The 15879-nt window shown below is 31.1% G+C and overlaps 1 protein-coding gene across 7 annotated transcripts in view; it reads left to right on the forward strand.

Annotated features, from left to right (window-relative positions):
* LOC109541331 (histone-arginine methyltransferase CARMER) overlaps positions 1 to 15879 on the forward strand; it is a 19610-nt gene continuing 3731 nt past the window's right edge. The window contains exons 1-7 of one of the 7 annotated variants that reach the window (XR_007280965.1): positions 1 to 791; positions 5208 to 5496; positions 5556 to 5792; positions 5852 to 6063; positions 8707 to 8958; positions 10351 to 10626; positions 13449 to 14577. Coding sequence is in view for 5 of the 7 variants with exons in the window: in XM_019910164.2 (XP_019765723.1) it covers positions 161 to 791; positions 5208 to 5496; positions 5556 to 5792; positions 5852 to 6063; positions 8707 to 8958; positions 10351 to 10541 (1812 nt within the window). In the remaining 2 variants the exon portion in view is untranslated. Of the gene's footprint in view, positions 792 to 5207; positions 5497 to 5555; positions 5793 to 5851; positions 6064 to 8706; positions 8959 to 9320; positions 9756 to 10350; positions 14578 to 15879 lie in introns of those variants that run through there. The other 6 variants (XR_007280966.1, XM_019910164.2, XM_019910165.2 and 3 more) reach the window with 6 other exon arrangements.

Genomic DNA, 15879 nt, shown 5'->3' on the forward strand with positions numbered 1-15879 from the left:
TGACAAACGATGCGTCTAGTTTCGGTTTTGACATAATTGTGGAAAAACGTGGGCCAAGCATGAAATAAAAATTACTGTTTTTCAGTTTTTAAAAGTGAATTGTAACGTTTACCGTTTGGAAATTAGTGTGTCTGCAAAGTATTTGAGCTTCACCGCAACCATGGCCGCAAAAATTTGGGAAGTTTTAGTGTATTTAGTTAAGGAAGAAAATTTTTCAGTACCCAAATACAATAGAAAAGTGAAACTTAGGGCTGATTATGATCCGCAAGGGATAAGTATATCTATTTTGGAAATGGATGAAACCACTGAACTGCTCGAGTTCCCCGTCGATGACCGAACAGAATGTTGTAAAGTTGGACAGAAGTCGTATTTGTTTTCAATCGACAATGAAACTTTATTAGTTAAGTTCAATTACAAGGAGGAAGCTAGAGATTTTTCATTAGCAATAACAAAGGTCAAGTCGGGTCGAGATACATCAGTTTTCTCAGTGAGAACAGAAGACTCCTCTGCTACACAATATTTTCAATTCTATGGTTATTTAGCTCAACAACAAAACATGTTACAAGATTTTGTGAGGACTTATACTTATCAAAGAGCAATACTGAGTAACCTAGAGGATTTTAAAGACAAAGTAGTTTTAGATGTAGGTGCGGGATCCGGTATTTTATCTTTTTTTGCTGCTCAAGCAGGTGCTAAACGTATTTATGCAGTGGAAGCTTCGACTATGGCCCACTACGCACAAAAACTAGTGGACAGCAATAATTATTCGAATTGCATCAAGGTATTACCTGGTAAGTAACATTGCCTATTTGAGAAAACCATTTTTTAATCAGTATATACCTATACAAGGTGTCGCAAAAATGTGAAATTCGAAGCATGTTGATAAGTTCTATATTGTTGAGGCGGATTCATTTTTTTACAAACTTCTTGTTGGGTATTTCGTCTCAAAAATTGTTTGTCTTTAAAAAAGACATAATTTCCTCACGTCTTTTATTACAGATTGATAAATAGTGTTATTTATGTTAAGAAGTTAGTTGTTTTCGTATACGGACATACATGAAAACAAGTTTTCAAAATAACATGATACGTTCACATACAGACAATCTGGTAAAAAAAGTAGTTAAACTGTTCATTCATAAAACGATACATTAAATTTCGACTCATATTTCATTATTCCCTATAGTTAATGCTTAGTATTACAATCAACGTAGATCTGTCTTTACATCTTCAATTCATAAAGTCTAAAACACATATTCTTTATGAATTAATATTAATTATTTGTTAATAATATGTTAATATTAACGTTGAGCCTATGATGTGCCCAATTGATTTTCCAATTATAATATTTTTTTAAACTTTAATTTCAAGTGCTAATGTTACAACGTTCATAAAACTTTCTTCCCAATCTCCATCTTCCATAAGAAGATCGAAGCCGTTAATAATACTGTCCTTACTACAATTGCGTGAAAGCTCAATTGCTCTAAGTTAATTAGGCATAATGTCTAACAAGTATTTCACTATTTGAAATGGCTCAGTTATTAATGAAGCAAAGTGGAATTATTTACAAGATTAATGATATAATGATTGTGTCTCGTTTATTATGATTATATTTAAATAAAAATTAATGGGTTTCTGGAAATTATAAAAATATTAGGAGTCTCAAAATATATTTTGATGAAAACACTTAAGGAACTTTATGGGTTAACAGTATGCCAAGGAGCACAATATGAGTAATTTATTTCCAATTCTGTTTAATTCAGTAGCCAGAATTTTAATTAAAGGATGCCGCTTTAATTCCCTTGTTTGCGCTCGATTAAAATTAATTAGAACATAATAGTTTAAGCAGGAGTATTTTAAATTTCAAGTGCAGCCTTCACATTCGGTTGCACTCGATTTAAAATAACTAGAACATAATAGAACGAAGCAGATAATTTATTTATTTCAAGAAAGTTAACACACAGCGTGCAATATTCACATGAAAAAAGATAGGATGCATTAAGCGGTACTATCAAAATTCTATTTTACATAGTGATTAAATCGGGGCTCTCATGTAATCATAACAGTTCAAATTAATCAATAGTTTTGTTACTGTAAATATCTTAGAGCTAATCAAGCATTTCCAGGGTGGCGAAAAATACCGAAGAGAAGAAATTAATTTGGAAAAACTAAAGTATATTGAACCTCTTTCTTGTTTGGTTTTGTCTTATGATAATGGCAATCTAAATCTCTTGTTTACTGTTCATAAACATGAATTGTTTTGTACAAATAGAATGATTTTCTTCGAGGAAAAATTGAATACTCTAATGCGTATACAGTTACGTTAGTGCTTACTTAGGACTAACGGATCCAGAAAAATCATGCTGTTATGTATGTATGTATGTATGTATGTGAATTATTCTCTTCTGACTTATAAAATCATTGCTTACGTTTCTAGCTCTAACAACATTCAACATTTGCATAGCACAATATTCATTTGATTGAATTATTAATGTATATGGCAGCAACCGTCAAACCCAAGCATATTTATCATTAGTTATAGATGTTTATCTCATTTGAACAACTGGTCAAAGTGATAAACTTGATATTTTCACTACTTACAACTTTGTCTACAACACCTTTGTCTAAAAGATAATATTCGGAATAAACTACCAGATACAGTACTATGAGCCAAATCGAATAAATTTGATAAGAAATAAGCGGGGTCATGTTAGTTTAAAAAAAGTTCGGGCACCTTTAGTTGCTATTATATTTTTTCTTTTCTGGGTTTCAGTCCAAATGTGAAATAAAAATGTTCATATCGTTTATTTCATATAATGTTTCGGCGCGACAACAGTGCCATCATCAGATTTAAAATTCAACACAAACCCATACTTGGGAAATATTAGATTCTTTATCAGCTTGGCTATTATGAAACCTCACATTTGGTTGAATTATTGTCTACCTTGTCTCGCCGAAACGTTATATGAAATAAACGATACGAACATTTTTATTTCACATTTTGACTGAAACCCAGGAACGAAAAAATATGTATAAGAACAATTACACGCAGTCCGGAAAATAAATTTAAAAAAATTTTAGTAGCGCATTTTTTTTCCAATAAGCACTTTTTATACCAGCTGAGCCATGTAATAGTGGCCATTATCAACTTTCTTTTTTAAATGAAACTGAAATGAATGAATTTTTTTATTCTTTAGAAGTTTTTTGAGATACTTAAGGTATAATATCCAATTTTTATCATTAACCGTTTCGGCAATTTTTTCAGATTTATCCCAGAAAAATTCAAATTGACGAACCAACATTTAATATTTTTTAAAGAGTTCAAGACACTTAAGAATTGTGCATGAAATATGTCTGAGAAATGAAAAAATTAACCAATATACGGAGTGTTTCATTTGAAATAAAAAAATTGGTAATAGCTACGGTTACATGACATGCTTTGTACAATAGTTTTGATGGAAAAAAATGCGGAACTGAAAATGCCAATCGACGTGTCAGAGATTTATTTCGAACACGCCCTATATTTATTTTTTATCATTCTTATTCTATTTGGCTAATACACACTGAATGGTAAATATACTAATAGGAATAAACTACCCGAAGGTTACAATGTTTGTTAGCAACTAATGAGTTTTTACAAACCACTCTTTGACGGACTTACGTACTAGTCATGATTTTTCGTTTCTTTTTACTTAACTGTACTTTATTAGTACATTAGAGTTTTATATTTTTGTAAATAAAATTAATCGTTGCCTGTCTAAGTAATAAACTTGAAAAACAACTCTCCTTGCAGCAATGAGTGAATTTTATCAATATATGTAGTTAAATTTCGGTAAAATAAGTATTTTACATCGAGTAAAAGTAATTTTACTAAGTATTCTCACATACATCTCCTAAAATGTCGATTGCAAAAGAAATTTGTTTGACTGACATTAAAAGTGTTACCAATTTTACGAGGGTTTTGGTTAAATTTTAAATATTTATTTTCCAACAAATTGCAGAGCTTAAACTCTATATTGTTTTTCTTTATTGTTCGGGATTGAGTACTTAAACCTTCGTTTGTATTTAGATGTGTAATTTATTCGTAAACCAACATAATGTTTTTGTTCTCTTTTAGAGTTTTTAGCATTCGAATTATTTAATTTAAATCTCGTTAAGTATATAGAAGTTGTTTTTCGGCTACAATTCCTCAACTAATTGATCGGAAAACAGTCATTGAAGCCAGGATATAAACTGATTAAAAATTAAGTTGACGCAAGTTTAGAATTCTTCAGATCGGCATAAAACACATTTTTATTTGGTTGGACTTTTGGTTTTACTTGGAAAAGGTTCCCAAGATAAGATATAAGAAATATCACTGTGAATATAACAATTATATGTATATTTCTTGTTTTCAGTTTCATATAAATTCTATGTTTTCGTACTCTTACGTACTTTCGCAATATACCTACTTTCAACGTGAAAATTGTATATTATTTACTGATGGACATGCGAAAACGTCTAAAATATTACTAAAACCCATTTTCTCTTTATCCGTAATATTTACTGTGTGGTTTTCGTATAACTACTTGGAATTTTTATGTTATTTTTATCAAGTTGGTCAACTATATGTAAATTAGGGATAATTGAGTAGCTTCGAGAGTTACGCCCATCTAATTATTTTTCTGCAACCACAAGGTTCCTGGATCATTGATGTATAATGTTTTTTATTGAAATGGACGTATTAGTGAATTAACATCATTTCTCTCACACAAACACTTTTTTACCTGTTTTTAAACATGGATGGTTCATAATACCACATTTCATTTCAGTCACATCACGCTTCATCGCAGTAGATAATGAAATACACTAGCACAAATATACTAGCAAACTATAACTCCCTATAAAAAACATCAATAAAACATTACGTGCTGACGAACTATAACGTTTCTTTTATCAGTTAACAGCTAATTAGTCGTAATTGTGTTCACAAACACATCACGATGGTAATCAAATGGTAAAGACAATCTTTAATTAACTTAAAAATTTGCCACCATGATGGTAAATAACTGTTATTATAGTGTTTAAAAACCGTTTGCTGGGGTGTTAGACTGAAGCAGCAAAGGGAATATTATGTATGAATCATGTTTAAGATCTAAAACAAAAAAACTAGTTATAAATGTAACATTATTTGATATTTTACATCACAGCTGTATGTGGTTTGTTTGCAGGAAAGATAGAAGAAGTAGAACTTCCTGAGAAAGTAGACATTATAATATCGGAACCGATGGGCTATATGCTCTACAACGAACGTATGTTAGAGTCCTACCTCAACGCCAAACGGTGGCTAGTTCCTGGGGGTAAAATGTACCCTACCAGGGGTGATTTGCACGTCGCCCCTTTTACCGATGATGCCCTGTACATGGAACAATACAGCAAAGCCAACTTTTGGTTTCAAACTTGCTTTCACAGTGTTAATTTGTCGGCAATACAGAATTATGCGATTAAAGAATATTTCAGGTAGTAATTGTGACTTCCTGTTAATCAGTTATCACCGAAGTAATAAAATGCGTTTTCAGGCAACCCATTGTGGACACCTTTGATGTTAGAATTTGTATGAGTAAAAGCATTAGGCATGTTGTTGACTTTTTGGAAGCGGATGAAACTGATCTACATACCATTAATATACCTCTCGAGTTCCACATCTTGGAGTCCGGAACTTGCCATGGTCTAGCTTTTTGGTTTGATGTGGCCTTTATTGGGTCCCAACAAACTATCTGGCTCAGTACTGCCCCCACGGAACCTCTTACACATTGGTATTTTTAAAATGTTTTACATAAAACCTTAACATGTTAATTGTTTTATAATTTTTAAGGTATCAAGTAAGATGTTTACTAGAGCAACCCTTGTTGTTGAAACAGGGTCAAGTATTAACAGGTACAGTGCTACTAGTAGCAAACAAACGACAGAGTTATGATGTCACTATGGAGCTGACTGTTGAAGGGACATCGCAAACTTCCAAAAATACTCTGGACCTGAAAAATCCATATTTCAGGTATACAGGGGCCCCTGTACAGCCCCCGCCAGGTGAATAAATAATACTGTACCATTTAATAAGCACGCCAGTCCTTTCGATGTGCTTGAAAAATTACAACTTATTTTTTAACTATCAAGAGTGAAATGTTACAAGAAATTATTTTGTTTAAAATTCCCTGGTTGGCACGGATAATTTAAGTTCATAAAATTGAACTTAAAATTACGCAGTTCGTTTAAATTCCATATACAGAATAACAAATTCCGGGTCTTACTACTGGGATCTCGTAACAGATGCGAAACTTGCGCTAATTGATGCTGCTGAACAAAATTGTACAATTTTTATACTTTTTTCTTATTTCAATGCATGTTTTAAAATAATTGTTATATTATTCGAACACCTTTTAATTATGCGGTATGGTTATCAGATCTGGAATTCAGTGTTTTGTGTTTGGCCCATCAACTTATTTTTTTTAATACAGACCCAAAAAAAAGTTTTTCCCAATGTTAGCCGTATCATATTGATCATTTTATTATTAAAAACTAAGTACGGCCCTGATTTAAAATTATTTAAAATTAATTGAACAGTTTTTAGGTTCGACGTAATAGGACTCTCGTAATTAATATCATCATAACATTAGGGAAATACTCAAGGTGTTTTAGCAATGAAGTCTGATCAGCTATTTATTTTTGTGCCAAAAAATAACAAATTATAAAAAAAACATGTATGTTTCACCTACATAATACCTTACAAATGAATATAATAATATCCATAAAAACCGCAGGACTTTAAAAGCGCTTTATAAGTTGCTATTTGTTTAATTTTCATTCACTTACTTTCAAGTTTTCAGCCAGTTTTTTATACCACAAACAACTGAATTAAAACAATACCTGATCACTAAACGTGATTTCCAAAATAAAAATTGCAATTTTCAAAAGTTCCTGGAAATAATGCAGAACTGACAACAGAATGGTCCGAGTTCCTAGTAGTGACCCTGTTCTTGTCTCGCACATGCTTGAACGCGAGCATTCTGCCCTTATTTCTTCATATCGACAAGATTACATTGAATATATCCTTTCTACATTTTCGCGTGAAGATACCGAACCAGTAAAACAGTCTCATTAATTGAGGAATTTAGAATTTTCGGACACTAAAAAATTCTTCATTGTCTCATCAATGTTAGCAATGACTTTATCCTCCCATATCACTAATCTTCCGTACTCCCTATCATAAGATGCTCTCGACTTTATAGGCAGCAAATTTTCTGTAGCTTTTGCTGCGTTTTCTCTTTTGATTGCGAAATTTCTTCCATTTTTGGCGATGAATTTCTAATCCTTTTCTGGCGATGAATTTCTAATTTTACTAACCCAAATAAAAATGATTTCCAGGTCTGATAGCTAATAATGATAAGTAAATAAATAACACCTTATAGAGAGAAAAAAGGTGATCTGATATTGTGGTAATTAATAAAAAATCCTTTTTTTCATCAATTCGAGTTTTTGCTTTTTTTCGAATAATTCTGGAAGCAGTGGTAATTATTGAACTTTTAAAATACCAGTTTGTTAAACCTCAAAATACGTAACTTAGCTCTAATTTAACGAATATTATAACTTTTATTGTTTACAAAATCCCAATGCTAACACCTAGAAATTGTAACATCCTGTACACAGAGTGACATTTTAACTATCTGAATTAGTGTTTTATCTCCAGAATTTAAATAAACTCAACTAACAAATAACGAGGTTTAATTTTTGTCAAGAATACGCATTTTTATTGCAATAATCATTGTTGTTAATGAATATCATCTATATTTTTTAATCCTTGTCTGATGCCCAATTGATACTATATTTTCGTGTTTATCTAAATACTTTATTTTATAATGTTCTTCGTAATCAAGTCGATTTTAGTATTATGTCTAAGCAAGATTACTTCAATTTCCCCTGTTTAGTTTGAATTGGGGATCAACAAATGTTACTTAGATTGTCCGGTTAAAGCTTTTATTTTGATTATCTTGTTTATGGTAATCTTCAACCAATATATGTATTATATTTTCTAAACCAAAATCATGTAACAGTTTGTGTCTGTGTTGTATTAACGTTTTATTTGCAATGCGTAAATTATTGTTATTATTGACAATGTTAATAACGAAAATCATCATTGCCGCTTTGACTTTTCATCAAGAAATTGAAGAAGAACTTTTTTAATATAAAATGTTTTCGCAATTTGAAGCAAAGGTCGTAATTTTTCTTTTCGATTGCTTAAGTATTCCAATATGCTACCAATTAAACATGGGAAAATTTCAAAATAATGCTTAAAAGCAAAGTGGAAATTCGATTTTCAACTGTTAATACCTTCTAGAACTTATCGAGAAAAAGTCAGTATTATTCTCGTACTCTCTAAGTGAGCCCCTATTACCCCTTAAAAGAAATGACGCCAATTTTTAATCACTTTGTATACATTATGTAACACCCTGTAAACTACTTAATGTTTTCATCTTCCAATTTTACTTGTAATTATCTGATATACATCAGGTATCTGATTGTGTCTAAGGCCCAAAACGCCTTATATTGATCACGTGTAAATTTGGAGTGAATACTCAAGAATTTGAAAGAAATCGAAAGCAAATGTGTGATCTTTGACTATCAAATAACTTTTTCTTTGCTATAATAATTATAACCAATTAAATATTATTATAGGTGTTGCAAATGTATCCCCTAGTGAAACATATTGGACTCAGTTGGATGCACAGGGTGTGCGAAACGCTGTAAATATGGTGAATGGCATGTCGGTGAACGGCTTGGGTGAAGTTTCAATGGACACAACGCAGACATTAATTAACAATAATCTCATGGCCAATAATCTAATCGCCTTAGTGGATCCATCTCAACACATAGGTGAGCCAGTTGCGCCTAATATTCATCCGGGATGCATACCAAGTACAGGTAGAGGTGAGTAGTACGAGTAATTTAGTATTGGAATCCTGTTTTGAAATTTGATTGAGTATGGGACTTTTTTTTCTTAAAAATATTCAGCATCCTAAATTAGCTGCATATGCAACAGTTGAAATATTTGTAATTGAGTGAAAGTGACTTAATACAAACACTAAATCTAATTCGTGTGAAAAAAAACTTTGTTACTGCGATAAAAGCTATTTAAGAGTGTTTTTGTGTAGAATGTTTGAGATTCTCTCAGAAATTGCGTTTTAAAGCAAACAGTAAAAAATAAGCCGTTGCATGTAACTAAACGATAAAACTTAAATTGTACATTAGCAGAAGATATTTTGAACTTTTATTTCATATAATTTTTGTAGGTAGCTCAAATTTATGGGCAAGGAGAAGCTCGTCTAATTTAAAACACTTTCGTAAGAAAGTCAATAAGAAATACGCAACTTAAATATCTATCTCATCGAAAAATATATGAAGTTTCCAGTTTTATTTTTGCAATTTGCTGTGCTGTATACATATATTATTTACTATTATAAGGTGAAAAAATCTTTTCGTTTAGACGGATGAAAATATTTTGAGATGCATGTAAATGAAGACGAAATAAATGAGACTTCAATGTATAATAGTAACCTCCATGCCTTGTCATTTTATTATATTCATGCAGCTTTTGGTTTAAAGTATTCCTACTTTCGTTTAAACTATTGATGAAAAGGCGTAAGATTTATTTTTTTAAAGTTATGCACATTATATTGTTTTACTATTAACCTGTAAAGTTTTGTAAATAAATTGATGCACCATTATAGTGTCTTGTTTTGCTTTGGTGTAACTACGTGAGGTTTGTGGTGAAAATTTAAGCGGCACATATGTGTACTTTCTGGTGGGTTTAAAGGCTAATATAGGTATTTTTCAATGGGATTGTTTAGTTCGTTTCATGCTTTTTAGTCGTATTTTTCACATATCCTAAAGTTGCACAATATTGTTTTGTTTCTCAATAAAAGTGTGTAAAGTGATTTCAGCACCTACAGAAATTGATTTTACATACATACTGATTTTTATGTCTTTAATACTTATGGGCGGATTTTTCAGCAATTAAATATAAACTTTTTGTTGGTAAGTTATATCATTCCCACAGTACACTTATTTAAAATTTCTAAAACTGATTTCATGCTCTTATTGCTACATTTGTACTGGGTATGCACAATAGTTTGGCGCTTAAGATTGAGCGAATACAGGATACGTTTTCCAATGAATAACTAAGTTCTGTAATTAATATTTTATTTCCAGCATAGAAAATAACACAGATAAATGAGTCATTTGGTTCTAGATATTGTTTTGTAGTATTTTGGTAGTTTACGACTAATTTGATTTCTTAATGCATTTACGACCGTTTTGTAGGTCGCGTAGCAGCCAGTCCCACTTCGACTCACACCGCTCAGTTAATAGGAGGTGCAATTTCTCCTTCACTTTTCACGTCGGCTGCTGTTGCTCCTCAACAGCCCCTCGTAATGGCTAATTATCCAGTGGCCCAAAATCTGATGATTGGTGACTATGTTAAGTCTGGAAACGGTATCGTATACCGACAGTAAGAGCAGTATCATAATTGTTAGCCAACAGTAGTGTATAATGCTCAGATCGTACACCACGTTTACCAGGTGGCTTCTCTTGGAAAAGGTAAGTAGTTTGCTTTTTGTCAAAAAAAGAGCAAATTTCACCCCATTTAGAGGTTGTATTATTCCGCGATAAAATGAAATTATCAGCTACTACATCGATAGATCTGTCAATCAGAAAAACGCTTTTTAGTTAAGGTAATGAATGAACTTTTTAGTTAAGGTAGTAACGTTGTTTTAATTTAAGGTAGCATATCTAAGGGACTTCTCGCCTGCGTAACGCAGGTATTTAAGTTTTAATTTAGTTCGTTTTATCGAAATTGTCGGTATTGCTAATTTTCATCAAATTATTCTATTTATTCTGATAAGGTGACAATAAAAGTGCGATTTGTGTTATCAGCATATTTCCAAAATATGTATGATTTAACATGATTTAACGATCGACAATTGCTGCCAATATTGTCTGTAATATAACTGTATGATTCAAATAAAATAATCAATATCCTAAATTTATTAGTCATCGAAATCAGAAACATTTTATCCGGACTGAATAGCGAATCATATTAATTTAATTTAAGAATTGCTTGACTACATGCATACATACATTATGTTAACATTTCTAAAACTCTATTCTAACTAATTCGTATTCTCGAAAAATTCTCCAAATCAACTATATTTTCGCATCGATGTAATAATTAATATATAAAAAGGATAGATAATAGGTTAGTCGGATATTCTGATTATCCAATATATTATGTAATGCACTTCTGGCCAGACTCTATGAGGCAGGAATTAAATAGGATGCTTGTCGATAAATTAATTACAGAATTTTACTGTACTGAATTTTAAGTAGTTTTTCATGTATTTGATTAATATGGCATTTTTTAATCTGCCATTTTTTTTAATACAATTTACTTAAGAGTACATTTTACTTCTCATTATAAATTCGAATTCGCTCTGCAATAAATCGCGTTTATTGCAATCAAACACGGTTAGTTGTATCAAAACTATTCAAGCGTTTTTGTATATTTCAGTTTGGACAAGCACCTGAAAATAATCTATTTAAAAAATAACATTATTATTTAAATAATAGAAACTAAATTAGAACAAGATTAGTGTCACATTTTACAATATCGCAGCATATGTCTCACTTCATTAGAATACTTCATTAGAAGTCTATTCGGCGGAATTCAAAAAACCAATTTTCTCATATTCATTGTTGTTATGTTCAGAAAATTTAACAGAAATTAACCCACCCCCAAAGAGCAGATCTACAAATGATATATGTAATTGTTATTGGTTTACGACTGCTTTTTTTCAAGTAAGATTAACATACTTTTTTCAAATGTGAATTTCAGGATAATAGTTTCTGAATTTTTGACTCCTATCTTCTCAACTTAAGTCTTATTATTAAAATCACCGCTTTCTTCAGAAATAATGATTCAGAGAGTTCCAGTATAACTGGTTTTATTCGTAAGGAAATACTGTTTTTTAGAACGAACGTCTTGCTTTTAATTTTCATAATTATTTGCAGTTATCTTCATTGCAAAGCTACAAGTAGTAGGTTTTTCCTTATTTTTGTCTTCTTATACATAACTTAGGTTTGTACCATTATTAACTTAATCACTTTTGTATGCAAAGAACATAAGTAATACCTTAGATGTAAGTAAAGTTAGTACAAAACCATAAAAAACATAGATATTTATGCTTTGTACTCACGGCTGCACACTTCAGTAAATCTATTAGTCTGACTCCATTCGCCCAATAGATAATCTATTACAGAAACTGCCCACAAAATACTATAGGACAAAAAGAAACGGACACGATAAATATAATTCGATTTAAATCTTACATAGCTTGTTGTAGTTGTAAATCGATTTCGATAATTTTTTCAAGGTATTGTAGGCGTTGTCACCTTAATTAATATTAATTTAAAAAGTTAACAAACGATATAATTTACATTTATCGACAAACTGCATCATTGTGTTATAAACATCGTAAGTTCTTTCATACTCGATGTATTGTCATGAATCAAAAAATAATAATGTTAAGTAAACATTCATTTTGCAAGCTGTTCACAAATTTAGGTAAAAAACAACTTTTGATTTCACCCTCTATAATGACAAACCAATCCAAAGTTTTGACAAAATCCATATTGATTAACGATTGAAATGAGAATGTATAGATTACACCAAAATAATTATCAAAATCGATGTAGAACTAAAAAAGCGTTGTAAGATTTACATTGAATTATATTTATCGTGTTCGGTTTTTTTTGCCGGGAAGTGTAATGAAGCTAGAATAGTGTTTTAGGATGATTTAGAAATATTTTCAGCAAATATTAAATAAGGTCAAACAATTCGATGCGTAGAAAAAATATCAAAAATAGCAATATTGTCAAATTCAATATGAGCGCCATTTTCACTTAGTACAACTCTTGCAAATAGAGCAAGGTAAAATATATTTTTCGGTGGCATCATTCCTATAGAAAATTTGAGGAACTCAGTTTTAAACTAAATACCTTATACCTGCGGACTCCTTATTATTGTGTGATTTTAATATTTAAGTATTTAAATTGTAAGTGCTCGCGTAAAGTGGTCGTACATATTTTTTGAGTAAATTAAGTTGTCCGTTTTGCCGAGCCCTATGTTATGCCCTAAGTTATCGTCAATTTTATATTTAAGAATTGTATAAGTGATTTAAAGGTAGTGTGGTAACGTTTTTTTAAAAACATCTATTGATTTTTTAGCCAAAAGTATTATCCAATGTTTGACACAATTAGCGAGCAATAGATATTTTTAAAATCAAAGTGAGAATTAGAATTAATTTAAGCGAATGACAGATAGTGCTTTTGACCCTAAGACTGATTTTTACAACAATTTTTAGTATGTTAGCATCACGTAACGCCCCCCAAAGAATCGTCTGCTTTATAAGATGTACTCTAACATAAAAATGGAAGATACTGCATCACTGAGGAATGAACTTGCTTTTAGTTTAACTCTTGAAGTTTCAAAACCTAAAGATTTTGTTAAAATATGCTGATGAAATGTATGATTTGTTTTTAATGTGTGTAGTAGTGCTTGGATATACAGTCGGTAGGGTCAGAGTTAAGACACATTAATGTGAATGATATTACGGGATTATAGCCCTGTTGGTCCTGGCAGTGTTTTTCAATTAGAATTTGGTGAATACTCAGTTAAATTTGAATTGGTGCATTTGGTTTACGCAATTTTATTAATTTCATTAAGGGACTGTGTTTTATACCAACTTCGTTCGGGGACAAAATATTTAATAAGCTTACAACATCGCTTAGTTTTGGATTCCTTCTTTCGAGGAAGCTTAAAATAATGTAAGTAAATCCCAAACCATTTAAAATTTTGGAAATGAAATGCTAAAAACGCAACTAACAGTACTTTTTATTGTCCGCTATATAAGGTGTCCTATTTGCATGAAATAGTTTGATTGCGTTATAATATAAAAAAATATATATATATCCTCATGTACACAAATTATTTTCAAGTCTGATAGGAGCACGAACTACAGCTACTGTGTTTTTTAAATATCACGCCCAAACTTTTTCTTCATTTGTAAATGCTGCATTAAATTTGCAATCATTTCGTTTCTGACTGCTTTTAGACGAACACATGGGATCCTCAGCAGATCGCAAAATTAAAGCAATATGGATTTTTTGGTTTTTGTCTATCTCACCATTTAGCGGCCCCCAAACTTTCATACTAATGGAACACCTTGATAGTGATATAAAATTGTAAACTGCTTTTACACAAGCGATGATGTATGTAAATGTTTTAGTCTTGCTGAAGCCGAAAATTATTAATAACTGATTTTAAAAAGTTTGACAATGTTTTAATGCAATGAATCGGTAATAGTCATTTTAGTTTTCTTATTGTAAACTTATTAAAGCAGTGTAAGTAAATTTTAATAATGTGATTATTGAGGTGTGCCCAAGTGTGTGTAGGTTGATGATCATTGGCTTAATACATCAGATAGGCGAACAGTTAGTGTTTTATTTAACTACTATACTTGTGGTTTTTTAAGACTAGCTAGATTTTATGAAAGTAGCTCCATTAAAAACACTAATTTAGCAGAGTCAAAGTTCCATTGCAACAAATCCAGTTTTGAATTATCTGTATTACTTATTTACTTTTAATTAAAGTGGGGACAACTAAACTTATTGGGAGTTAATGCGCGTTGCTGATAATTAAGTTCATAGCAAACACTTGACAAATTCGAATTATGAGTACTTAGCAGTAGTGATAGGTTCGACTATCGAATAATTACGAAATGAATGATTGCTTCTATCGAATAAAATCATTCGAATGAATTCATTCATTGAATAGTCCGCGCTATCTAGTACACAGTAGTAGTAAGTAGCACAGTTACAAATAACAAACTTATATTTTTTGAAAAAACACCTTTCTAGTTAGTATGAACTAATTTAGTACTGTACTTTATTAATAAAAAAGTAAAGAAGCGACGAAATCTCTCAAATTCGGGATGCATCGTGTGCTGTTTGACCCTAAGCTGTTTATCACGATGGCAATGGCATGATAACGTATATAATAAATAAAATTTTAGGGATCCAAATCAAATTCCCTGCAAATCGTATGGTGTGTAGAACTGTTGGACACAATGTATCTGTTCTGATGGAGTGTGATTAGGTTGATTTATTTCAGACATTAATTTATAATTTTTGAGTTTTTGGGAATTTCTGTAAGACGTAAGGTCACCCAACAGGCTGTGACTTTGCCTGTATAATTTCGACAGGTTTGGTCTATTCTCTAGTAACATATGTTACACAATGGATTATGCTCAGGATGTTTAATAGACACCACCCGCGAAAGACAAAAGTAAACGGAATTTCGGGGGCATGCGTTGTCATTCCAAGAAGGATTTTGGAACCTTGTATTTGATATCAGCCGTTTTCCTTGAAAGTGGTGGTCCATTTTGACAAAAAAATAGTTAATGATAAAAATGAATACAATTTAAAACTTTTTCCAAAAAAATTTGTGAATTTTTTTCTTGTTTCATTACATTTTTTTTAGTTTGTTTAGTAGATTATCCGATAATTATAAAACAAATGAATAAAACACTGCTATCGAACAACTCAAATGAATCACATTACAAATTAACTTATTAACTACTTAAAACTATCGAATAATTCGATGGTTTCCATCGCTTTCGAATAATTCGCGAGTTTCCACTACTGAATAAAACAGCGCTATCGAATAATTCGAATGAATTACAACTATCAAATAATTCGATAGTTCCCATCACTACTTAGCAGCATTTACTTGGC

The sequence above is a fragment of the Dendroctonus ponderosae genome, unplaced genomic scaffold (assembly GCF_020466585.1).
Source record: "Dendroctonus ponderosae isolate FM_Combo_2020 unplaced genomic scaffold, Dpon_F_20191213v2 Dpon_F_20191213_2, whole genome shotgun sequence".
Taxonomy (NCBI): Eukaryota; Metazoa; Arthropoda; class Insecta; order Coleoptera; family Curculionidae; genus Dendroctonus; species Dendroctonus ponderosae.